The 23427-nt window shown below is 43.2% G+C and overlaps 1 protein-coding gene across 1 annotated transcript in view; it reads left to right on the forward strand.

Moving 5' to 3' along the window:
- elp3 (elongator acetyltransferase complex subunit 3) overlaps positions 1-23427 on the forward strand; it is a 124000-nt gene that overhangs the window by 5002 nt on the left and 95571 nt on the right. The window contains exons 2-7 of the mRNA XM_063071557.1: positions 1018-1117; positions 9564-9702; positions 11237-11307; positions 12655-12718; positions 15516-15584; positions 17523-17677. Of these exons, the coding sequence (XP_062927627.1) occupies positions 1018-1117; positions 9564-9702; positions 11237-11307; positions 12655-12718; positions 15516-15584; positions 17523-17677 (598 nt within the window). The remainder of the gene's footprint in view (positions 1-1017; positions 1118-9563; positions 9703-11236; positions 11308-12654; positions 12719-15515; positions 15585-17522; positions 17678-23427) is intronic.

Here is a 23427-nt window from a genome sequence, read left to right on the forward strand (position 1 = left end):
GATGCACAAAGTGATAACTGAAATCAGGAAGAGGGAGGGGTGAAGTAAAGAGCTGGGAAGTTGATTGGTGAAAGAGATACAGGGCTAGAGAAGGGGGAGTCCAATAGGAGAGAACAGAAGGCCATGGGAAAAAGAAAAAGGGGAGGAGCACCAGGGGGATGTGAGAGGCAGATAAGGGGATAAGGTGAGAGAGGGAAATGGGAATGGTGAAGGATGGGAGAACATTACTGGAACTTCGAGAAATCGATCTTCATGCCATCAGGTTGGAGGCTACCCGGATGGAATATAAGGTGTTGCTCCTTTTAACCTGAGAGTGGCACTAGAGGAGGTCATAGACTGATATGTCAGAATGGGAATGGCAATTAGAATCAAAATGGGTGGCCACTGGGAAATCCTACCTGTTGTGGTTGACGGAGCAAAGATTTTTAATGAAGTCAGTGACAGCTGTGTTCATTCAGACTCGAAGATGAATCCCTGAATGCTGTCCAGTTCACCAACTCAAAGTCAAAATGAATCAGCTGTGAAGTGAATTGGCAAAGCAGATTCAATGGGCTAAATGGCCTAATTTTGTTCCTATGTCTAATGGTCTCCCTGGTTGAGATCTTATCTTTAGCTTCTATTGGAGCACCTGGGGGAAACCCATACAGTTCTGAGGAGTACGTATAAATGCCATTGCTTGTCAGGGGTTTGTACATTTTCCCCATGACCATGTGGGTTTATCTGGATGCTCTATCTTTCTCCCACATTTCAAAGCCATGCTATACAGGTTAGGATAGATAAGTTTTTTAGGCACTGGAATCATGGTGACACTTGTGGACTGCCCCCTTCATGTTCACAGACTGTGTTGGTTGTTGACGCAAGCCATGCATTTTGACTGTATGTTTCAATGAGACCAATAAAGCTAATCATTTAATTTTTCATCTAGGACAATCTGCTTACAGTAATGTTACACAGAATTTTCTGTGTCAGCAATGTTTTCTAACAGGAATGTAAATAACTTTTTAAAATCTCCTCCAGTGGAATTCAGCCATGCTGAACGGATGATGATGACAATTGCTGATATCCTCAAAGAGCTGGTTGAAGCTCATGAGCAAGGGAAGGATGTCAACCTTAACAAGTAAGTATCTACCCTAGACTATTTTAAAGGCCATAGGAGATAAGGTGAAACTTAGTGCAAACATTTGGAGGTGTTATATTTTGGGAGGGTAAATAAAAGGTAGGATTTACACAGTGTACAGTAGGGCACTGAGGAGTACAGTAGAACAGAGGGAATACTAATCCATAATTCCTTAGAAGTGTCATAACAGATAGGTAAATAGATCTGTAAAAGAAAAAGCTTATGACACATTGGTCTTCATAAATCAAAGTATTAAATGTAGGAGTTGGGATGTTATGTTGAAGTTGAAGAAGACGCTGGTGAGACTAAATTTGGAGTATTGTGAGCAATTCTGGTCACTTACCTACAGGAAAGATATTAATAAGATTGGAAGAGTACAGAGAAAATTTACAAAGATATTGCCAGGACTTGATCTGAATTCAAAAGTTTCAAAGGTACGTTTAATGTTAGAGAAATGTATACAATATACATCCTGAAATGCTTTTTCTTTGCAAACATCCACGAAAACAGAGGAGTGCCCCAAAGAATGAACGACAGTTAACTGTTAGAACCCCAAAGTCCCCCCAGTTCCCCTCCCTCCCGCATGTAAGCAGCAGCAAGCAGTGATCCCCCCCTTCCCCCCCACCGGCAAAAAAAAGCATTGGCACCGGCCACCGAGCACTCAAGCATGAGCAAAGCAGCAGTAAAGACACAGACTACATAGTTCACCTGGCATTAGACATATCACAGGCTCGCTCCCTCCCTAGTAAGGGAGAAAGAGGTGTCTGCGTTTCACAGCGAGTGGGGAGACATAACAAACAACTCGCTGGTTTACGATGTTAGAAGTCCATTACGTTGCCTTTTTCGAGCTCTGTGCTCAAAGATCTCAAGTCTCTGGGCATAAAGCCGTAGATTGTCTGACTCCCCTGACGTCACACTGGTCTCCTGGTGTGACACCGGCCTTCAATCCATCCGTCTCCAGAGCCCCGAGATCCTGAGCCTCCAAAGACGAGCTGAACTCTTAGCCCAAGCCCTTGGCGTGCTGAAAAACGGCCAATTATGAAACCCCAAGAGCGGGTCCCATTCCCACAAAGAACCGTAGTCAGCATGTAACTCCAGGTCAAGGTCTTCAAAAGAAGCCTGAAAGGGAAAAATAGAAATATTAAAGATGGAAATAGAGCTGTTTCTGAAGATGCAAACGAAGGAGTCGCCGTTTAGCGCCATCATCACTACTTTGAAATATAGGGGAAGCTGAAATATTTAGGGGAACCTGTGAAGGAACTTCTTCATTCCGATGGTGGTGAGAGTGTGGATGAGGGTTCAATTTCAACATTTAATAGAAATTTGGGTAGGTACATGGATGGGAGGGATATGGAGGCCTATGGTCCTGTGGGAGGATGGGTCTAGGCAGAATAACAGTTCAGCACACATACTAGATGGGCTGAAGGGCCTGTTTCTCTGCTGTAGAGCTCTATGACTATGGGGGCAGAACTAGGCCATTTGGCCTGTCAAGTCTGCTCCGCTATTCAATCATGGTTGATCTATTTTCCCTTTCAACCCCATTAAAAGCCGATTTAATATTTGTCATAAAACTATCAGAGCCATCTATTTTAATTCAGAATTAGATTATTATCACTATCTTGGATGGTGTGAAATTTGTCATTTTGTAGAAGCAATGCAAATACAAAAAAAAGAAAAAATCATGCAAAAAAAGGGAATAACTAAAGGAATAAGGATGAGGAGAGGTGACTGTAGAGCTTACAAGATGATAAGAGGCATGGATCAAGTAGACAGCTAGAGACTTCACAGGGCAGATACGGCTGATACTGGGGGCATAATTTTAACACAATTGGAAAAAAGTATAGGGAAGATGTCAGAGGTAGGTGTTTTACAAAGAGAGTGGTGGGTGCCTGGAACGTGCATTAGGGACATTTAGGAGACATATAGGCACATGAACTGAAACTGAAGCACCAAGTGAAAGGGAAGGATTAGATCTTAGAGGAGGTTAAAAGGCTGGCCCAACATTGTGGGCTGAAGGGCCTGTATTGTGCTGTAATGTTTTGTGTTCTATAACGGTAGTGTTCATGGACTATTCTGAAATCTGATGGTGGATGGGAAGAAGCTATCCCTGAATCATTGAGTGTGGGACTTCAAGCTCCCTTGCCTCCTCCCTGATCATAGTTACAAGGAGAAGGCATGTCCTGATACTTAGTGATGGAAGCCACCTTCTTTGGGGCACATCCCTCCCACCCCCGAAGATCTCCTCGACATGGGGAGGTATCGAGAGGTTGGATCTGGGAAGATGCTGCCCTAAAGTATGTATGCAGTGGGCCTGGTAATTTTGTTTTGATGAAAGTCCCAGATTGATGCCATCTTCCCATGCCCCATTGACTGTCTTCCACCCCACCTTATAAATTTCCTTGCAGTCACCTCTTCCCCAAGCAGCCTTCCATCTTGTACTGCACCCAGTGTGAGACAAGCTGATATGCCTTCATCTGCAGGTGACCCATCAAGAGATGAGGAACTGCTGCAGGCTTAATCATGGCTCCAGGACAGTACTCCATGCACCATCAGGCCATGCCACTCACGAACTTGTGCTAATATTTAGTGACTGTAGGTGCTATCCTAACCATATATGCTGAGTGCCACGTGTGACTAAATTTTGCACCTCGGCATCAAAGGAACTGTCTTTAGCTGTCTACTTGTGTATGGTTGAATGACAATTAAACTTGAACTTGAATTGGACTTGCACTATGTAGGCCTTTCACTTCCCCCAATGGAGCAGACTGGGAGCTTACACAATGCCATGCAGAATTCAGTGCGACTTCTGAACCTGTTGAGTCCATTATTCATTTAGAACAAGGCTGATTTATCTCAAGACTTCATTTGCCTGTTTTGGCATACCATCTGAGTAACAAAATTGAAATTGATAGATTTTTGTAATTTTTAATTAACACTCTCTTCAATAGATTTTTGGGGAGGGTGTTTCAGTCTCCACAGCTCCTGTGTGACGACATGCTTCCCAGTATCATGTCAGATGGTGTGAGTTTGGTTTTAAGACCACATTAACTTTTCTCACCTATCCCTTTGAATTTATTTCACTTCAATTCAAAATGATAATTCAAGTTACTTGCTGATACACATTTCTCCAGGTGGCATTATAGTGCAGCAGTTGGTATGATGCTATGACGGTGCCAGGAACCCAGGTTCAGTTCCCACCATTGTCTGTAAGGAGTTTGTACGTTCTCCCCGTGACAATGTGGTTTTCCTCCGGTTTCCAAAGATGTATATGTTACAAGGTTAATTGGCCATATGAATGCAATTTTGTGGTGCGGATTTAATAGGAGGAGAAGGGCCTGTTACCATGCATTATCTCTGAAATAAAAATGAAATTAACAAATTAATTCCATACACTTAATGCATTTTTGAATTATATATTATTCATTTATTTATAGTAATATTTTGTTTTATGTGTGCATTTTGAAACAAAGAATGAAGGGACATAGAAAACCTACAGCACAATAGAGGCCCTTCCGTCCGCAATGCTGCGCCGAACATGTATTTACTTTAGATATTACCTAGGGTTACCCATAGCTCTCTATTTTTCTAAACTTCATGTACCCACCTAGGAGCCTCTGAAAAGACCCTATTGCATCTGCCTCCACCACCGTCGCCGGCAGCCCATTCCACGTACTCACCACTCTCTGTGTAAAAGTAAAACTTACCCCTAACATCTCCTCTGTACCTGCTACCAAGCACCTTAAAATTGTGCCCTCTCATGTTAGCTATTTCAGCCCTGGGAAAAAGCCTCTGACGATCCACACGATCAGTGCCTCTCATCATCTTGTACCTCTATCAGGTCACCTCTCATCCTCTGTCACTCCAAGGAGAAAAGGCCAAGTGCACTCAACCTATTCTCATAAGGCATGCTCCACAGTCCAGGCAACATCCTTTCTGCACCCTTCCTATAGTTTCCACGTTCTTCCTGTGGTGAGGTGACCAGAACTGAGCACAGCACTCCAAGTGGGGTCTGACCAGGGTCCTATATAGTTGTAATAATACCTCTCGGCTCTTGAACTTAATCCCACAATTGATGAAGGCCAATGCACTGTATGCCTTCTTAACCACAGTCAACCTGCACAGCTGCTTTGAGTGTCCTGTGGACTCAGACCCCAAGATCCCTTCGATCCTCCACACTGCCAAGAGTCTTACCATTAATTTTCTGCCATCATATTTAACCTACCAAAATGAACCACCTCACACTTACATGGAACCACCTCCTCACATGGAGTCTGGTTTGAACTCCATCTGCCACTTCTCAGCCCAGTTGTCCCACTGGAACCTTTGAAAGCTCTCCACACTATCCACAAGACCCCCCAACCTTTGTGTCATCAGCAAATTTACTAACCCGTCCCTCCACTTCCTCATCCAGGTCATTTATAAAAGTCACGAAGAGAAGGGGTCCCAGAACAGATCCCTGAGGCACATCACTGGTCACCGACCTCCATGCAGAATATGACCCATCTACAACCACTCTTTGCCTTCTGTGGGCAAGCCAATTCTGGATCCACAAAGCAAGGTCCCCTTGGATCTCATGCCTCCTTATTTTCTCAATAAGCCTTGCATGGGGTACTTTATCAAATGCCTTCTACTGCTGTACCTTCATCAATGTGTTTAGTCACATCCTCAAAACATTCAATCAGGCTCGTAAGGCACGACCTGCCTTTCACAAAGCCATGCTGACTATTCCTAATCATATTAAGCCTCTCCAAATGTTTGTTAATCCTGCCGGTCAGGATCTTCTCCATCAATTTACCAACCTCTGAGGTAAGATCTCACTGGTCTATAATTTCCTGCGCTATCTCTACTCCCTTTCTTGAATAAGGGAACAACATCTGCAACCCTCTAATCCTCCGGAACCTCTCCTGTCTCCATTGATGATGCAAAGATCATTATTAGAGGCTCTGCAATCTCCTCCCTTGCCTCCCGCAGTAGCCTGGGGTATATCTCATCCGGTCCCAATGACTTAACCAACTTGATGCTTTCCAAAAGCTCCAGCACATCCTCTTAATGTCTATATGCTCAAGCTTTTCAGTCTGCTGTAAGTCGTACCTAGTTTTTTGAGCCTTTCGTAAGCTTTTCTTCTTGACTAGATTTTCTACACCCTTTGTGCACCATGGTTCCTGTACCCTACCATCCTTTCTGTCTCATTGGAACGTACCTATGCAGAATGCCATGCGAGTATCCCCTGAACATTTGCTACATTTCTGCCGTACATTTCTCTGAGAACATCTGCTCCTAACTTATGCTTCCAAGTTCCTGCCTGATAGCTTCATAATTCCCCTTCCTCCAATTAAATGTTTTCCTGACTTGTCTGCTCTGATCCCTTTCCAATGCTGTGGTAAAGGAGATAGAATTGTCATCACTATCTCCAAAATGCTCTCCCACTGAGAGACCTGACAGCTGACCAGGTTTATATATATGTACAGTCAGATGACAATAAACTTGAACTTGAAAATTCACTATACTCCATATTCTATGTGTGTTGCTAAGCTGGTTAGATAATTTACATAGCTTTGAGCTGTAAGCTTTTTTGTCAAGTCTGTCACATCAGAACAGTGGTAGTGTGATTGCTTAGAGTTTGGGCTTGCCTTCAGAAGATCACTGTGTCAGACTGCTCATGTACAATTCTAGCTTTCCTCAGATGGCTTAGGAAATTCTGCTGTCCTTGTTGACCCTCACCAGATTTTGTAGGTACACTGTATATAGCAAGCTTTCTGCGGGGCTGCATCAGAGTGTGGTATGGTGACTACAGTGCCCATGACTACAAGGAACTGCAGAGTTCTGGATGCTGCTCAGTCCATCCTCCCCTCAAATAACATAGTCTACTCTTTCTGCTGCCTTGGCGAAAGCAACCAACTTTATTAAAGATCCCCTCCCAGTCGTTATCTCTTCTCCCTACTTCAATCAGGTAGAAGTTGAGTATGATGTTGTCCAAAGAGGTTGTCTATTGGAGGGTCCTCAGTTGGCTGTATGGGTTGATACAGGATCCACATATTCTGGCGCACTGGTTTGTGTGGGAGTGGGATTGAGGCTTGAGGTGTCAGGTGATTAGAAACTCAGTCATAGGTTTGTCCCACACAGCAGTCAACTTGTCTGCATTTGGCTCTTCCAGCGTGCTACCAAATGCATTACCCTAAGTGGGAGGAAGTGCAAGTGAAGAGCTGCTTCACCTGAAAGGGCCCTTTTCATCCCTGGATCGATGGAAGTGTAGAGGCTCTTAACTTTCACTTCCTGTCTTACAAATAAATAAGTTTAAGAAAAAGACTTTTGCAGATGGAGATCACTAATAGTGGTGCAGATGAGCTGCAGACAAACTGTCTTCTAAGGAAACTGAGCTGCTCAGAGTTTCATATGGGAAGTTGGAACATAATATGTCACTGCAAGTTTTGGATTCTTATCTGCATCTGCTGAACTCACATTCCAGTGGAGTTGAGTGTTGTTACTTACAAGTTCTTGTTTAAAGTTTTGTGCAAGAAGTCATAGAGCATCACTGCCCGGCCAATTCCACACTCATACTGCCCTCTGAGTGAAGAAGATTGCCCTCAGGTTCCACTTAAATATTTCATCTTTCACCCCTTAACCCATTACTTCTAGTTCTAGTCTCACCCAGCTTCAGTAGAAAAGGCCCGCTTGTGGTAACCCTATCTATAGACCTCCTCATTTTCTGAAGCTCCAAGGAATGAAGTCCTTCATAATTCTTAAATGAAGGCCAAAGTTGCTGATCCAGCTCACCACATTAACATCCAAATTATTAACATAGATGACAAGCAACAACGGACCCAGAATTGAGGTCCTGATGGAGTACCTGGTAAGGCTCTGAAAATCTGTGCCAACCAACTAGCGGGAATATTCAAGGATATTTTCAGCCTCTCACTGCTACAGGTGAAGTTCCCACTTGCTTCAAAAAGACAATAATTATACCAGTGCCTAAGAAGAATAATGTGGGCTGCCTTAATGACTATTGCCCGGTAGCACTCACATCGACAGTGATGAAATGCTTTGAAAGGTTGGTCATGACTAGGCTGAACTCCTGCCATAGCAAGGACCTGGACCCATTGCAATTTGCCTGTCACCACAATAGGTCAACGGCAGACGCAATCTCAATGGCTCTCCACACGGCTTTAGACCACCTGGACAACACAAGCACCTACGTCAGGATGCTGTTCATCAACTATAGCTCAGCATTTAATACCATCATTCCCACAATTCTGATTGAGAAGTTGCAGAACCTGGGCCTCTGTACCTCCCTCTGCAATTGGATCCTCAACTTCCTAACCGGAAGACCACAATCTGTGGGGATTGGTGATAACATATCTCCCTTGCTGACAATCAACACTGGCGCACTTCAGGGGTGTGTGCTTAGCCCACTGCTCTACTCTCCATACACCCATGACTGTGGCTAGGCATAGCTCAAATACCATAGATAAATTTGCTGATGATGCAACCATTGTTGGTAAAATCTCAGATGGTGACGAGAGGGCGTACAGGAGTGAGATATGCCAACTAGTGGAGTGGTGCCGCAGCAATAACCTGGCACTCAACGTCAGTAAGGCGAAAGAGCTGATTGTGAACTTCAGGAAGGGTAAGACAAAGGAACACATGCCAATCCTCATAGGGGGATCAGAAGTGGAGAGAGTGAGCAGCTTCAAGTTCCTGGGTGTCAAGATCTCTGAGGATTTAACCTGGTCCCAACATATTGATGTAGTTATAAAGAAGGGAAGACAGCAGCTATACCTTATTAGGAGTTTGAAGAGATTTGACATGTCAACAAATACATTCAAAAACTTCTATAGATGTACCGTGGAGAGCATTCTGACAGACTGCATCACTGTCTGGTATGGAGTGGCTACTGCACAGGACTGAAAGAAGCTGCAGAAGGTTGTAAATCTAGTCAGCTCCATCCTGGGCACTAGCCTACAAAGTACCCAGGACATCTTCAGGGAACCGTGTCTCAGAAAGGCAGTGTCCATTATTAAAGACCTCCAGCACCCAGGGCATGCCCTTTTCTCACTGCTACCATCGGGAAGGAGGTACAGAAGCCTAAAGGCACACACTCAGCGATTCAGGAACAGCCTCTTCCCCTCTGCCATCCAATTCCTGTTTAATATACAGTATTTCTGTTTTTGCACTTTTTAAAATCTATTCGATATACGTATACTGTAATTGATCTACTTGTTTATTTTTTATTATTTTTATTTAATTTATTATTATTTTTCTCTGCTAGATTATGTATTGGACTGAACTGCTGCTGCTAAGTTAACTAATTTCACATCACATGCCAGTGATAATAAACCTGATTCTGATACCTGCAGCACTCCACTAATCACATGCCTCCAGTCAGAGAGGCAACCAGCTATTACCATTGAGTCTATTAATGATGTTTTCTTCATTTTATTTTAAAAAGAGTGAAAACAAAGATTGCCTCAAAGTATGGACTGACCTCACAGCCCAGGCTTGTGGACATCATCGCAGCTGTGCCTCCTCAGTACAAAAAGGTGCTGGTGCCAAAACTGAAAGCAAAACCTGTACGGACAGCCAGCGGGGTAAGGATTTGTTATGGTGCAAACAAAGAAGTACAAAAGCATGCAATGAGAGCAACTCCTGCTGTCTGAATTATTAAATGGCTGAAACAGAGGTTTATTTTGTTTAACCAATGTGAGTGACTTCACAGTTTGTATGCCTGTTTCCGTCTTTCTGTTTGTTATCGTCTTTGATTACTCGAGTTTCCATTTTTATGAACATTTACTTTCTGGACCCAGCAATCAGATTGCTAACTCTCCCTTCCTCAAAAACAAAAAAGTACGCTGCCTGATTCACTGTATTTTCATTCACATTGAGATTCAGGAAAAGTTTGACCCCCTCTCTGGTAAAATCCATCTGTCTGTCTGTTGAGGGGTTAACAAGAGGACGGAGAAGGTAGAGCACATGTATTTACATGGATCTTGGAACTCTCTCCCGGCACTTATCCCTGCAAGTAGGATAAAAGCTACACTCACCACTACACCGCTTCCCTCATCACCATTTAGGCCCCCAAACAGTCCTTTCTGATGAGACAACACTTCACCTGCGAGTCTTTCGGGTTCGTCTGCTGTATCTGGTATGCCAGTGTGGCCTCCTCTGCATCAGTGAGACCTGACATAGATTGGGGGATGGCCTTGTCGAGGACCTTCGCTCAGTCCACCACAACAGGCAGGATTTCTCAGTGGCCCCCCATTTCAATTCACGGCCCAATCCCATTTCAACATTTCTGTCCATGTTAAGGCCACACTCTGGTTGCAGGAGCAGCACCTCATATTCTGTCTTGGTAGCCTCCATCCTGATGGCGCGAACATTAATTTCTCTAACTTCTGGTAATTTCTCCACACTCCCCCTTCTCCCTTTTTCTATTCCCCATTCTGGCTCCCTCTCATCCCTTCTTCTCAACTGCCCATCATCTCCCTCTGCTGCCCCTCGCCTTCCCTTTCTTCCATTGTCCATTGTCCTCACCTATTACATTCCTTCTTCTTCAGCCCTTTACCTCTTCCATTTATCGCCTCCCAGCTTCTTACTGCATCCCCTACCCCACCCACACACCTTCCCCCTCACTGGGCCTTACCCTTCACTTGTTAGCTTGTACCCCTTTTCCTCTCTGCCATCTTATTCTGGTTTATAAGCCCTTTCTTTCTAGTCCTGATGAAGGGTCTTGGCCCAAAATGTTGACTGTTTATTCCTCTCTGTAGACACTGCCTGATCTGTTGAGTTCCTGCAGCATTTTGTATGTGTTGCACAGATATTGAGTTAATGTTTCCTTCTAAAGGGAGTAGTTACTAAAATGGCTTGCCATCTACGCCGTCTGATCTCCCCACCCTGTTGCCTTTTGACTTCATTTCGAATTTTCAGCAGTTTTCCTTCTGCTTTAAATTCTTCGATTGACAGTTGCTCTTCATTTTTGTGTAGGGATGAGATTCCAATGTGATGGGGATGATTAAATCTTTGGCTGGGTTACTGGATTTTAATTTTGAGCCATCATCCGCTCCTGTAAAAGTCTAACTTGAGCTGCTGTTTGTTTCTCATGAGCTCTCTCTCCTCTCTCAATAGATTGCTGTGGTTGCAGTGATGTGTAAACCACACCGATGTCCTCACATCACCTTCACGGGAAACATTTGTGTGTAAGTACCACACTGTGAATGTAAAGGTTGTTTGCACCTGCACCAACTCTTACATTCAACTTACTTGTCAGAGCTTTGTATTTGAAACTCGAAAAGTCTGGCATTCCATTAATGATTACAGCGCTCAGTATTAAATGTTAAAGTCCAGAACTCCCTGGGCTGGAAGTTGCTAGATAATGCCAGTAGTTTGGTGCTAAATTGCTGACATTATGCAATTCATGAGCAAATGGGATTCTGGGCTGTATGAATAAAGCAGGCCAAGAGCTGTGCAAAGCCTATATGCGACACTGCCTAGTCCCAGCTAATGTATTTTGCCAAAAACACAAGAGATTCTGCAAATGCTGGGAAATCCAGAGTAACACACTCAAAATGCTGGAGGAGCTCAGCAGGTCGTGCAGCATCTATGGAGAGGAATAAAGAGTCTACGTTTTGGGCTGAGACCCTTCATCGGAACTGATGTATGTATAAGTCCTGATGAAGGGTCTCGGCCCGAAACTTAGAGTCTTTCTATAAATGCTGCCTGGCCTGCTGAGTTCCTGGAGCATTTTAGTGTGTTATGCCCAATAGTTAGAATTTTTTCTGTCCTCATTAGAAAGGATACAAAAGCTTTGGAGAGACTTTAACATAGATTTACTTGATTTAGCTTGGGATCTGGGATTTAGTCCATGGATAGATTATAGGAACTAAGTTTCTCTTTGGAGTAGAAGGTTTATAAAATCATGAAATGTTTGAATGATTAAGCCAAGCAAAGTAAGTTCTGATGACTGCAAGCACTAACAGGGAGTTTTATGGTGGTCTGCCAGAAAGCTGAAGTGACATGATTTACTGGTAAATGCAGTCATTCCATCGACGAGGAGGGTTAGGAGCCGAAAGACATATCCTCAGCTTTTTAGGACAGCTCCTTCCCCTCTGCCATCATATTTCTGAATGGACAATTAACCAACCCATGAACATTGCCTTACTATTTGTGCTCTCTTTTTGCACTACTTATTTAATTTATTTTTAAAATATATTTCTTACTATAATTTATAGTACTAACCCTAACCCTGTACGTCTTTGGAATGTGAGAGGAAATCCATGTGGTCATGAGGAGAATATACAAACTCATTACAGACAGCAGTGGGAACTGAGCCCCGATCAATTTTACAACTGGTGCTGTAAAGCCTTATGCTAACCGCTATGCTAACATGTTGCCTCAAGATGATTCAATTACAGAACTGGCTACTTTAATTGAGCAGAGAGCCACAGGAAATAGATAATAAATTGCAGTGAACAGAAGTACCAAAGCAGTCATATAACTTCTTTCCATTTTATAGAGGGGTTTAAATCTTGTTTTGTTAATTCTAGGTACTGCCCTGGAGGCCCAGACTCTGACTTTGAATATTCAACCCAGTCTTACACAGGATATGAGGTAAGAGAGCCTTTGGGGCTGCCAGTTTATTGTTGCTCAGTGATCAATACTTGATTGATGGCTGCTTTGATTGGCAGCCTCTTGGGATTAAGCCTTCCCTTAGCTAGAAAATCAAAGCTACCAATTCCAGCCAAAAACTTTTAAAAAAAGTCCTGAGCAAGATACATCAGATTTGCAATTAGAATTAACTGTATAATCTAAAATCTCATTGAGGATCTGATCATGAGCACCACAGAAACTTAGCTTTGTGTTTCCACTGTTACGAAAACATTTCAGGAATAGGTTCCTCACAGAGTTTGCTATGTCTACTTGGCAGGACTAGAGGGACAGAGTTCTAGAGAGAAGGTGGACTTCATTCCTTGGTGTGTAGGAGACTGAAAGGTGATCTTATTGAGGTGTATGAGCTCAAGAAGGACATAGAAAAGGTGACTGTCTTTCTTGAGTTTGGGGAATCCAAAACTGGAGGCAAAATGCTTAAATCAAAATTCAAAGTAAGTTTATTATCAAAGTAAGTATATATCACTATATCCAACCGTGAGGTTCATTTTCTTGTGGACATTCACCGTAGATCAAAGAAGTACAATAGAATTAATGAAAAACTACAAACAAGGAAAGACGGACAAACAACCGATGTGCAAAAGAAGGTAAACTGTGCAAATACAAAAGGAACAAATTAACAATAACAATAAATAGTAAATAAATAATCCAAACACAGGGAGTAAATAAATAATACTGAGAACATGAGTTGTAGAGTCCTTGGACGAGAGTCCATAGGTTTCGGAATCAGTTTAGTGTTAAGATGAGTGAAGTTTTCCACGCTGGTCCTGCAGCCTGATGGTTAACAGTGAGAGGGGAACTTGAGGGTCAATTTTTTGTAAACTAAGGTGGAATGAGCAGCCAGAGGAAGGATTGAAGCAGGTAGAATAATAACTTTTAAAAGACATTTGGTCAGGTACATGGATTGGAAAGGTTTGGAAAGTGATAGTCCTGACACTGGCAAATGGAGCTAGTCTGAATGGCGCATCCTGGTCAGCACTGGCCCAAAATACCCTAATGCTGTATGACTTTTTAACTGTATCAGTACATCATTCCAGGGGCAAGATTTCACAGGTGTTGCCCTTGAATCATTATATACACTGGTAGAGTACACTTATTTTTTAATCCTTCAGTGATGACTGTAGCCATTTCTCAATACCTCACTGTGTGAGATATTACAAGAAGGTTCCTTTCATGCATGTGCTATCTGTCCACATAGTTGCCCCTTTAATCTTGTGCTCTTTGCCCCTCAGTACTCTTTTTATTTTTTCTTCCTCCATTGTTAGATGTTTCATTAAGGCACTGATGATAGAGAGAAAGTTTTGGAAACATTGTTTTTTCTGTAGAAAGAGAAAGATTAGCTTCATTTGTCACATGTGCATCAAAACATACAGTAAATGCATCATTTTTATCAAATCAAATCAGCAAGAATTGTGCTGGGCAATTCACAAGTACTGTTATGCTTCTGGCACCGACATAGAATGCCCACATTTCACTAACCGTAACGCATACATCTGGAATGTGGGAGGAAACCCACACAGTCACGGTGAGAAGGTACAAACTTCTTACAGACAACAACAACAAGAATTGTGCTCCGATTTTACAGCTGACGCTGTAAAGCCTTCCGCTATCTGCTACCTTACTGAGCCTCACTGAGAAATGGAGATCACTACTGGCAAAAACTGTGGCGCAGTGTAAACAATACCATTAAATAGCTGTTAAATTGAGATAAGCATTACAGCCTAACATGGCTTGTTGGTGTTAACCCATGTTTCCACCTGTCCATTAATAATAAAAACAGAAAACGCACAAAGACTCAGCAGGTCAGGCAGCACTGGTGGAAAGAGAAATGTTAATGCTTCAGGTCTAACTTGTTTAAATGCTTGTTCCTGTCTTTATGAATCAGATTGCAAGACCCTGCAATGGATAGTGAGGACTGCTGAAAACATCTTCGGTGTCTCTCTTCCTCCCCTCACTCAGGACATACAGTATATCAGTAGCACTACATATATGGTACTTCCTGCATTGTCAAAGACTCCTCCCATCCTTCCTATAATCTCTTTGACCTCCTGCTGTCGGGCAGAAGGTACCACAGCATAAGAACTAGGACTCTCAAACTAAGTGAAGGCTTTTTCCCCCCGACTGTTAAACTTCTTAACACCCTGTTGCCATCCTATATACATGTACACCTTCTCTGTAAGCTCTGCTGCCCCCTCCACCCCACTCTCCAACTCACAAGACACATTCTCATTCTGCACTGGTCACGTTTCTTCTTTTGTTGCTCCTGTTTCAATATTTATGTGACTGCTTTTTATTTATATAATGCTGCAAGTAACATTTTACTGTGTCATGTAAACACACACTTGCACTTTCTATCAACCTGTCAGTCTTCAGGCCACACCACCCAGGGACTAGTGCTAATATTATTTTGGGTTTGTGTGTGCTGGAGCGTAACTAAATGTGCTGTGTGTGACTATGTGTACTGTGTTTGCACCTTGGCCCCAGGGGAACGATGTTTCATTTAGCTGTATGGTTGAATGACAATAAACTTGAACTTGATGTAGGATCCTTGATCTGAAATGTTAACTGTTTCTCTTTCCACTGTTGATGCCTGAACAGTGTTCACAGAAAATTCTGCTTTTTGTTTCACATTTCCAGCATCGGCATATTTTGCTGATTCCCACCTTGCCATTATTTTCTTATTGTCTTTGGAACTTGATTTGGCTTCGTTTACATCTTTCCCATTATTTCCTTGAAACAGCCTACCTCAATGCGAGCTATACGTGCCAGATATGACCCTTTCTTACAGACAAGGCACCGTGTGGAGCAGGTACGTGGAGTGAGAGACCAGTTGTAATGTCATACTTGGTTGGTTTGTTTATTATTATTGTCACATACTGAGATACAATACATGGCTTGCATACTGTTTGTACAGATCAATCCATTACACAGTGCTTTGAGGTAAAACAAGAACAATGGAGAATAAAATGTAAAAGCCACAGTGAAATTACAGTGCAGGTAAACAACAAAACGTAAGGACATAATGAGGTGGACTGTGAGGTCAAGACTCCTTATTGTAATGTGTAACCTTTCAATAATCTTATAACAGTGGGATAGAAGCTATCCTTGAGCCTGGTCGTACGTACTTTTACAAACGTTTGTAGGTTTTTGTATCTTCTGCCAATGGAAATGTCCGGGGTGGGGTGGGGGGGGGGTGGTCTTTGATTATGCTAGCTACATTACTGAGGCAATGAGAAGTAGAGTCACGGTTCATGGAGACTGGCTTCCATAACGTTTTGAGTTGTGTCTGCAATTTCTTCTGGCCACATGCAGAGCAATTTCCATGCCAAATCATGATGCATCCAGACAGAGTGCATCAATAAAAATTCGTAAGAGTTGGTGGGGACATGCCAAATTTCTTCAGCCCCCTGAGGAAATAGAGGTGTTGGTGAGTCTTCTTCACCATGACATCAACATGGTTAGACTAAGACAGGCTATTGGTGATGTTTACTCCTAAGAACTTGAAACTCTCAATTTCAATATAGTTGATATAGACAGGAACATGTACTCTGTTCCCCCCCCGCCCCCTTTTCTGAAGTTAATGACCAGATGGACTTTTGACTTCAAAATCTACCTCATTATGACTATACACATTATTGTTTACCTGCACTGCTGTTACACTTTATTCTACATTGTTATTGTTTTTCCTTGTACTACCTCAGTGCACTGTGTACAAATTGATCTGAATGTACAATATGCCAACACAAGCTTTTCACTGTATCTAGGTACATGTGACAATAATTAACAATTTTCAATACGAATGACCACTTTTTTTGTTTTGCTGACATTGAGGGAAAGTTGTCGTCATGATACCATGCCACTAAGCAGTATATCTCCTTCCTGTTCCTAAGTTTCTCCTTCCTATAAACCATAAGACGTAGGAGCAGAATTAGGTCATTGGACCCATCGAGTCTGCACTACCATTCCATTATGGCTGATTTATTTTCCCTGTCAACCCCATTCTGCTTTCTCCCTGTAACATTTGGTACCCTCACTAATCAAGAACTTATCAACCACCGCCTTAAATATACCCAATGACTTGGTTTCCACAGCTGCCCATGGCAGTGAATTCCACAGATTCATCCACCCCCCTCTGGCTAAAGAAATTCCACCTCATCTCTGTTCTAAAAGGATGTCCTTCTAATCTGAGAGGATGTGCCCTCTCTACATCCACTCTATCTTCACCTTTCCATATATTCTGACTCATCATTATTTGAGATACTTGAGTATAAGTGTGATCTGGATATACATAGAATTGTTTTTTTTTAATGATTTTCCTCTAAGTGATGTCACTCTTCCCTCACCCCAAAACTAGATCTTCCTTTTCCACCCTCTTCGGCTAAGCTTATTGACCATGCTTTCATTTTCTCCCGCCTGTCTTGCTCGGTCCATTAAGCAGCCCTCCATGATCACCCTCCATTTTCTCTACTGTCTCCAGCCCCGTCATTTGATTAGTGTAACCTTGGGAGATCCCATAAATGCTTCTTCAGGAAGCTGGAAAAGCTTGGCCAAGGGTACCATTAAAAAAGTGGTTGTGATAGGATGTGGGATTCAGTTTTTTTGTGAATGTGAATCTTGGGAAAAGTGAGCCAGTATAACTGAAGCCAGTTTCATTGAAGTCTTTTTAGCCTTAGCCACATAGAGGAAGTTAGATTGTTTTTGGTTGAACTAACCCATTATGACAATTTACTCTGTCTGATCCATTTAGCTGAAACAATTGGGGCATAGTGTGGACAAAGTCGAGTTCATTGTGATGGGTGGGACATTCATGGCACTTGGAGAGGAGTACAGGGATTACTTCATCCGGAGCCTACATGATGCCCTGTCTGGGCACACCTCCAACAGCGTGGCAGAGGCTGTCAAGTAAGTGTCATAGAGTATTAGAAACAGGCCTTTCAGCCCATCCAGCACATACCGACCTAGTCACATCCTTCCAAACCCCTGTCATCCTTGTATCAGCATTACAGGTAATCATCGCACATAACTAAACTGCTATGATACCATTGTACTTGTCTCAATCACTACAAGATTCAAGCTTATTTGTCATGTGTACGTCAAAACATACAGTGAAATGCGTCATTTGCATGAACTCGAGGGGGAGCAATATCCTTGCAGGTAGGTTTGCTAGCATGACTCAGGAGGGTTTAAACTAATTTGCAAGTGGGATGGGACCCAGAGCGATAGAGCAGTGAAAGAAGTGCATGGAGTAAAGCCAGATCTAACATATAGAGAGGCTTTGAGGAAAGAGAAGCCGAATAAAGGGTCTAAAGGTAGTAAGGTAGAAGAGCTAAAGTGCGTGTACTTCAATGCAAGAAGCATCAGGAACAAAGGTGATGAACTGAGAGCTTGGATACATACATGGAATTATGATGTAGTGGCCATTACAGAGACTTGGCTGGCACCAGGGCAGGAATGTATTCTCAATATTCCTGGATTTCAGTGCTTTAAAAGGGATAGAGAGGGGGGAAAGGGGAGGAGGGGTGGCATTACTGGTCAGGGATACTACTACAGCTACAGAAAGGGTGGGTAATGTAGCAGGATCCTCTTTTGAGTCAGTATGGGTAGAAGTCAGGAACAGGAAAGGAGCAGTTACTCTATTGGGAGTATTCTACAGACCCCCTGGTAGCAGCAGAGATACCGAGGAGCAGATTGGGAGGCAGATTTTGGAAAGGTGCAAAAATAACAGGGTTGTTATCATGGGTGACTTTTAACTTCCCTAATATTGATTGGCACTTGATTAGTTCCAAGGGTTTGGACAGGGCAGAGTTTGTTAAGTGTGTCCAGGACGGATTCCTGTCACAGCATGTTGACAGGCTGACGAGGGGGAATGCAATACTAGATCTAGTACTAGGTAATGAACCGGGTCAGGTCACAGATCTCTCAGTGGGTGAGCATCTGGGGGACAGTGACCACCACTCCCTGGCCTTTAGCATTATCATGGAAAAGGATAGAATCAGAGAGGACAGGAAAATTTTTAATTGGGGAAGGGCAAATTATGAGGCTGTAAGGCTAGAACTTGTGGTTGTGAATTGGGATGTTTTTGCAGGGAAATGTACTATGGACATGTGGTCGATGTTTAGGGATATCTTGCAGGATGTTAGGGACAAATTTGTCCCGGTGAGGAAGATAAAGAATGGTAGGGTGAAGGAACCATGGGTGACAAGTGAGGTGGAAAATCTAGTCGGGTGGAAGAAGGCAGCATACATGAGGTTTAGGAAGCAAGGATCAGATGGGTCTATTGAGGAATATAAGGTAACAAGAAAGGAGCTTAAGAAGAGGCTGAGAAGAACAAGAAGGGGGCATGAGAAGGCCTTGGCGAGTAGGGTAAAGGAAAACCCCAAGGCATTCTTCAATTATGTGAAGAACAAAAGGATGACAGGAGTGAAGGTAGGACCGATTGGAGGTAAAGATGGGAAGATGTGCCTGGAGGCTGTGGAAGTGAGCGAGGTCCTCAATGAATACTTCTCTTCGGTATTCACCAATGAGAGGGAACTTGATGACAGTGAGGACAATATGAGTGAGGTTGATGTTCTGGAGCATGTTGATATTAAGGGAGAGGAGGTGTTGGAGTTGTTAAAATACATTAGGATGGATAAGTCCCCGGGGCCTGATGGAATATTCCCCAGGCTGCTCCACGAGGCGAGGGAAGAGATTGCTGAGCCTCTGGCTAGGATCTTTATGTCCTCGTTGTCTATGGGAATGGTACCCGAGGATTGGAGGGAGGCGAATGATGTTCTCTTCTTCAAAAAAGTTAGTAGGGATAGTCCAGGAAATTACAGACCAGTGAGCCTTACGTCTGTGGTGGGAAAGCTGTTGGAAAAGATTCTTAGAGATAGGATCTATGGGCGTTTAGAGAATCATGGTCTGATCAGGGACAGTCACCATGGCTTTGTGAAGGGCAGATCGTGTCTAACAAGCCTGATAGAGTTCTTTGAGGAGGTGACCAGGCATATGGATGAGGGTAGTGTAGTGGATGTGATCTATATGGATTTTAGTAAGGCATTTGACAAGGTTCCACACAGTAGGCTTATTCAGAAAGTCAGAAGGCATGGGATCCAGGGAAGTTTGGCCAGATGGATTCAGAATTAGCTTGCCTGCAGAAGGCAGAGGGTGGTGGTGGAGGGAGTACATTCGGATTGGAGGGTTGTGACTAGTGGTGTCCCACAGGGATTGGTTCTGGGACCTCTACTTTTTGTGATTTTTATTAACGACCTGGATGTGGGGGTAGAAGGGTGGGTTGGCAAGTTTGCAGATAACACAAAGGTTGGTGGTGTTGTAGATAGTGTAGAGGATTGTCGAAGATTGCAGCGAGACATTGACAGGATGCAGAAGTGGGCTGAGAAGTGGCAGATGGAGTTCAACCCAGAGAAGTGTGAGGTGGTACACTTTGGAAGGACAAACTCCAAGGCAGAGTAGAAAGTAAATGGCAGGATACTTGATAGTATGGAGGAGCAGAGGGATCTGGGGTTACATGTCCACAGATCCCTGAAAGTTGCCTTACAGGTAGATAGGGCAGTTAAGAAAGCTTATGGGGTGTTAGCTTTCATAAGTCGAGGGATAGAGTTTAAGAGTCGTGAAGTAATGATGCAGCTCTATAAAACTCTGGTTAGGCCACACTTGGAGTACTGTGTCCAGTTCTGGTGGCCTCACTATAGGAAGGATGTGGAAGCATTGGAAAGGGTACAGAGGAGATTTACCAGGATGCTGCCTGGTTTAGAGAGTATGCATTATGATCAGAGATTAAGGGAGCTAGGGCTTTACTCTTTGGAGAGAAGGAGGATGGGAGGAGACATGATAGAGGTATACAAAATATTAAGAGGAATAGATAGAGTGGATAGCCAGCGCCTCTTCCCCAGGGCACCACTGCTCGATACAAGAGGACATGGCTTTAAGGTAAGGGGTGGGAAGTTCAAGGGGGATATTAGAGGAAGGTTTTTTACTCAGAGAGTGGTTGGTGCATGGAATGCACTGCCTGAGTCAGTGGTGGAGGCAGATACACTAGTGAAATTTAAGAGGCTACTAGACAGGTATATGGAGGAATTAAAGGTGGGGGGTTATATGGAAGGCAGGGTTTGAGGGTCGGCACAACATTGTGGGCCGAAGGGCCTGTACTGTGCTGTAAAATTCTATGTTCTATGTAACCAACACACCCAAGAGTGTTGAGCGGAGCCTGTAAGTGTTACCACACATTTACATTTCTTTGGATTCCCTCTCTGAATTTACCTCCCTTAATATAAATTTGTAAGACATAGGAGCAGAGTTAGGCCCATTGGGTGCTCCACCGTTTGATCGTGGCTGATTTATTATCCCTCTCAACCCTACTCTTTTGCCTTCTTCCTGTAGCCCTTGACACCCAGACAAATCGAGAACCTATATACCTCCGCTTTAAATATGAGGGGTGATTGATAAGTTCGTGGCCTAAGGTAGAAGGGGTCAATTTTAGAAAACCACAGATCTACTTAACCTCTGGCTAAAGAAATTCATCCTCATCTCTGTTTTAAGTGGATATTCCTCTAATTTGAGGTTATGCCCTCCAGTCCTAGACTCACTCACTATAGGAAACATCCTCTTCACATCCACTCTGTCTAGGCCTTTCAATATCTGATAGGTTTCCATGAGGACCCTCTTTGTTCTTCTGAATTCCAGTGAGCACAGGCTCAGGGCCAGAAATTGGTTCTCATATGCTAACTCTTTCGGTTCCTGGAATCATTCTCGTGAACCTCCTCTGTACCCTCTCCAAATCAACTTGCAAGTTAACCTTTAGGGATTCCTGCTCAAGTACTCCCAAGTCCTTTTTCACCTCTGATTTCTGAATTGTATCCCAATTTAGAAAATAGTCTCTGCCTTTATTCCTTCAATCAAAGTGCACGACTATACATTTCACTGTACTACATTCCATCTCCCACTTTTGCAGTTCTCTTGCAGGCTCCCTGCTTCATGAACACTACCAGCCCCTCAACCTACCTTCGTATTGTACACAAACTTGGCCACAAACCCACCAATTCCATCGTCCAAATCAATGACATATAATGTTAAAAGAAGCGATCCCAACACTGACCCCTGCAGAATGCCACTGGTCACTAACAGCCAACCAGAAAGGAATCCTTCATTTGCACCCTTTGCCTCCTGCTAATCAGCCAATGCTCTATCCATGCTGTTATCGTTCCTTTCCCATGGACTCCTGTTAAGTCGTCTCATGTGTGTCACCTTGCCAAAGACCTTCTGAGAATCCAAGAAAACATCCATGGACTCTCTATTGTTTATCCTGCCATTATTTCCTCAAAGAATTCCAACAGAGTTGTCAAACACGATTTCCCCTTAAGGAAACCATGCTGACATTGGCCTATTTTATCATGTCCCTTCTAGTACCCCAAACCTCATCCTTTATGATAGTCTCCAACATCTTCCCAACCAATAAAGTAAGGCTAACTGGCCTATAATTTCATTTCTTCTGCATCCCTCCTTCTTAAAGAGTGGAGTGACAATTGCAATTTTCCAGTCCTTCAGTACCGTTCCAGAATCTAGTGATTCTTGAAAAATCATTACTAATACCTCCACAATCTCTTTTGCTACCTCTTTCAGAACCCTGGGGTATAGTCCATCTGGTCCAGTTGACTTACCTACCTTCAGACCTTTTAGTTTCCCAAGCACCTTCTCTTTCGTAAAAGTAACTTCTACCCCTTGACAGTGGGCACGTGGCCAAGTGGTTAAGGCATTCAACTACTGACCTGAAGGTTGTGAGTTTGAGCTCCAGCCGAGGCAGCGTGTTGTGTCCTTGAGCAAGGCACTTAACCACACAGTGCTCTGCGACGACACTGGTGCCAAGCTGTATCGGCCCTTGCCCTTTCCTTGGACAACATCGGTGTCATGGAGAGGGGAGACTTGCAGCATGGGCAACTTCCAGTCTTCCATACAACCTTGCCCAGGCCTGCGCCCTAGAGAGTGATGACTTTCCAGGCACAGATCCATGGTCTCGCAAGACTAACGGATGCCTTAAAAACCTCTTGACGCTCTCACAGTTCTGACATTCTGCTAGTGTCTTCCACGGTGAAGATTGACGGAAAATACTTAAGTTCATCCTCCATTCTCAAGTGTAATTTTTTAGCAGTCTAATATCCATTCTCATCTCTCTTTTACTCTTTATAAATCTGAAAAAAAGATTTCATATATTATTCGCTATTTCTTATATATTATTCCAATTTCATTTTTTCTCACTTTATGGCTTTTTTAGTTGTCTTCAATTGGTTTTTAAAAGCTTCCCAATCCCTTATCTTCCCAGTAATTTTTGCAATATTATATCTCTTGCTTTTATGCTGTTTTTGACTTCCCTTGTCAACCATGGTTGCCTCATCCTGCCTTTAGAATACTTCTTCATCTTTGGGATGCACTAATTTCTTCAGAAACTCCAGCCATTGCTGTTCTGCTGCTATTCCTACCAGTGTCCCCTTCCAATCAGCTCCTCTCTCATGCCTCTGTAATTTCCTTTACTCCACTGTAATACTGATGCATTGACTTCATCTTCCCCCTCTCACACTACAGAGTGAATTCTATCAAAATTATGACCACTACCTCCAAAGGATTCTTTTACCTTAAGTACCCTAATGGAATCTGGT

This window comes from Mobula hypostoma, chromosome 2 (assembly GCF_963921235.1).
Source record: "Mobula hypostoma chromosome 2, sMobHyp1.1, whole genome shotgun sequence".
In the NCBI taxonomy this organism is placed as follows: Eukaryota; Metazoa; Chordata; class Chondrichthyes; order Myliobatiformes; family Myliobatidae; genus Mobula; species Mobula hypostoma.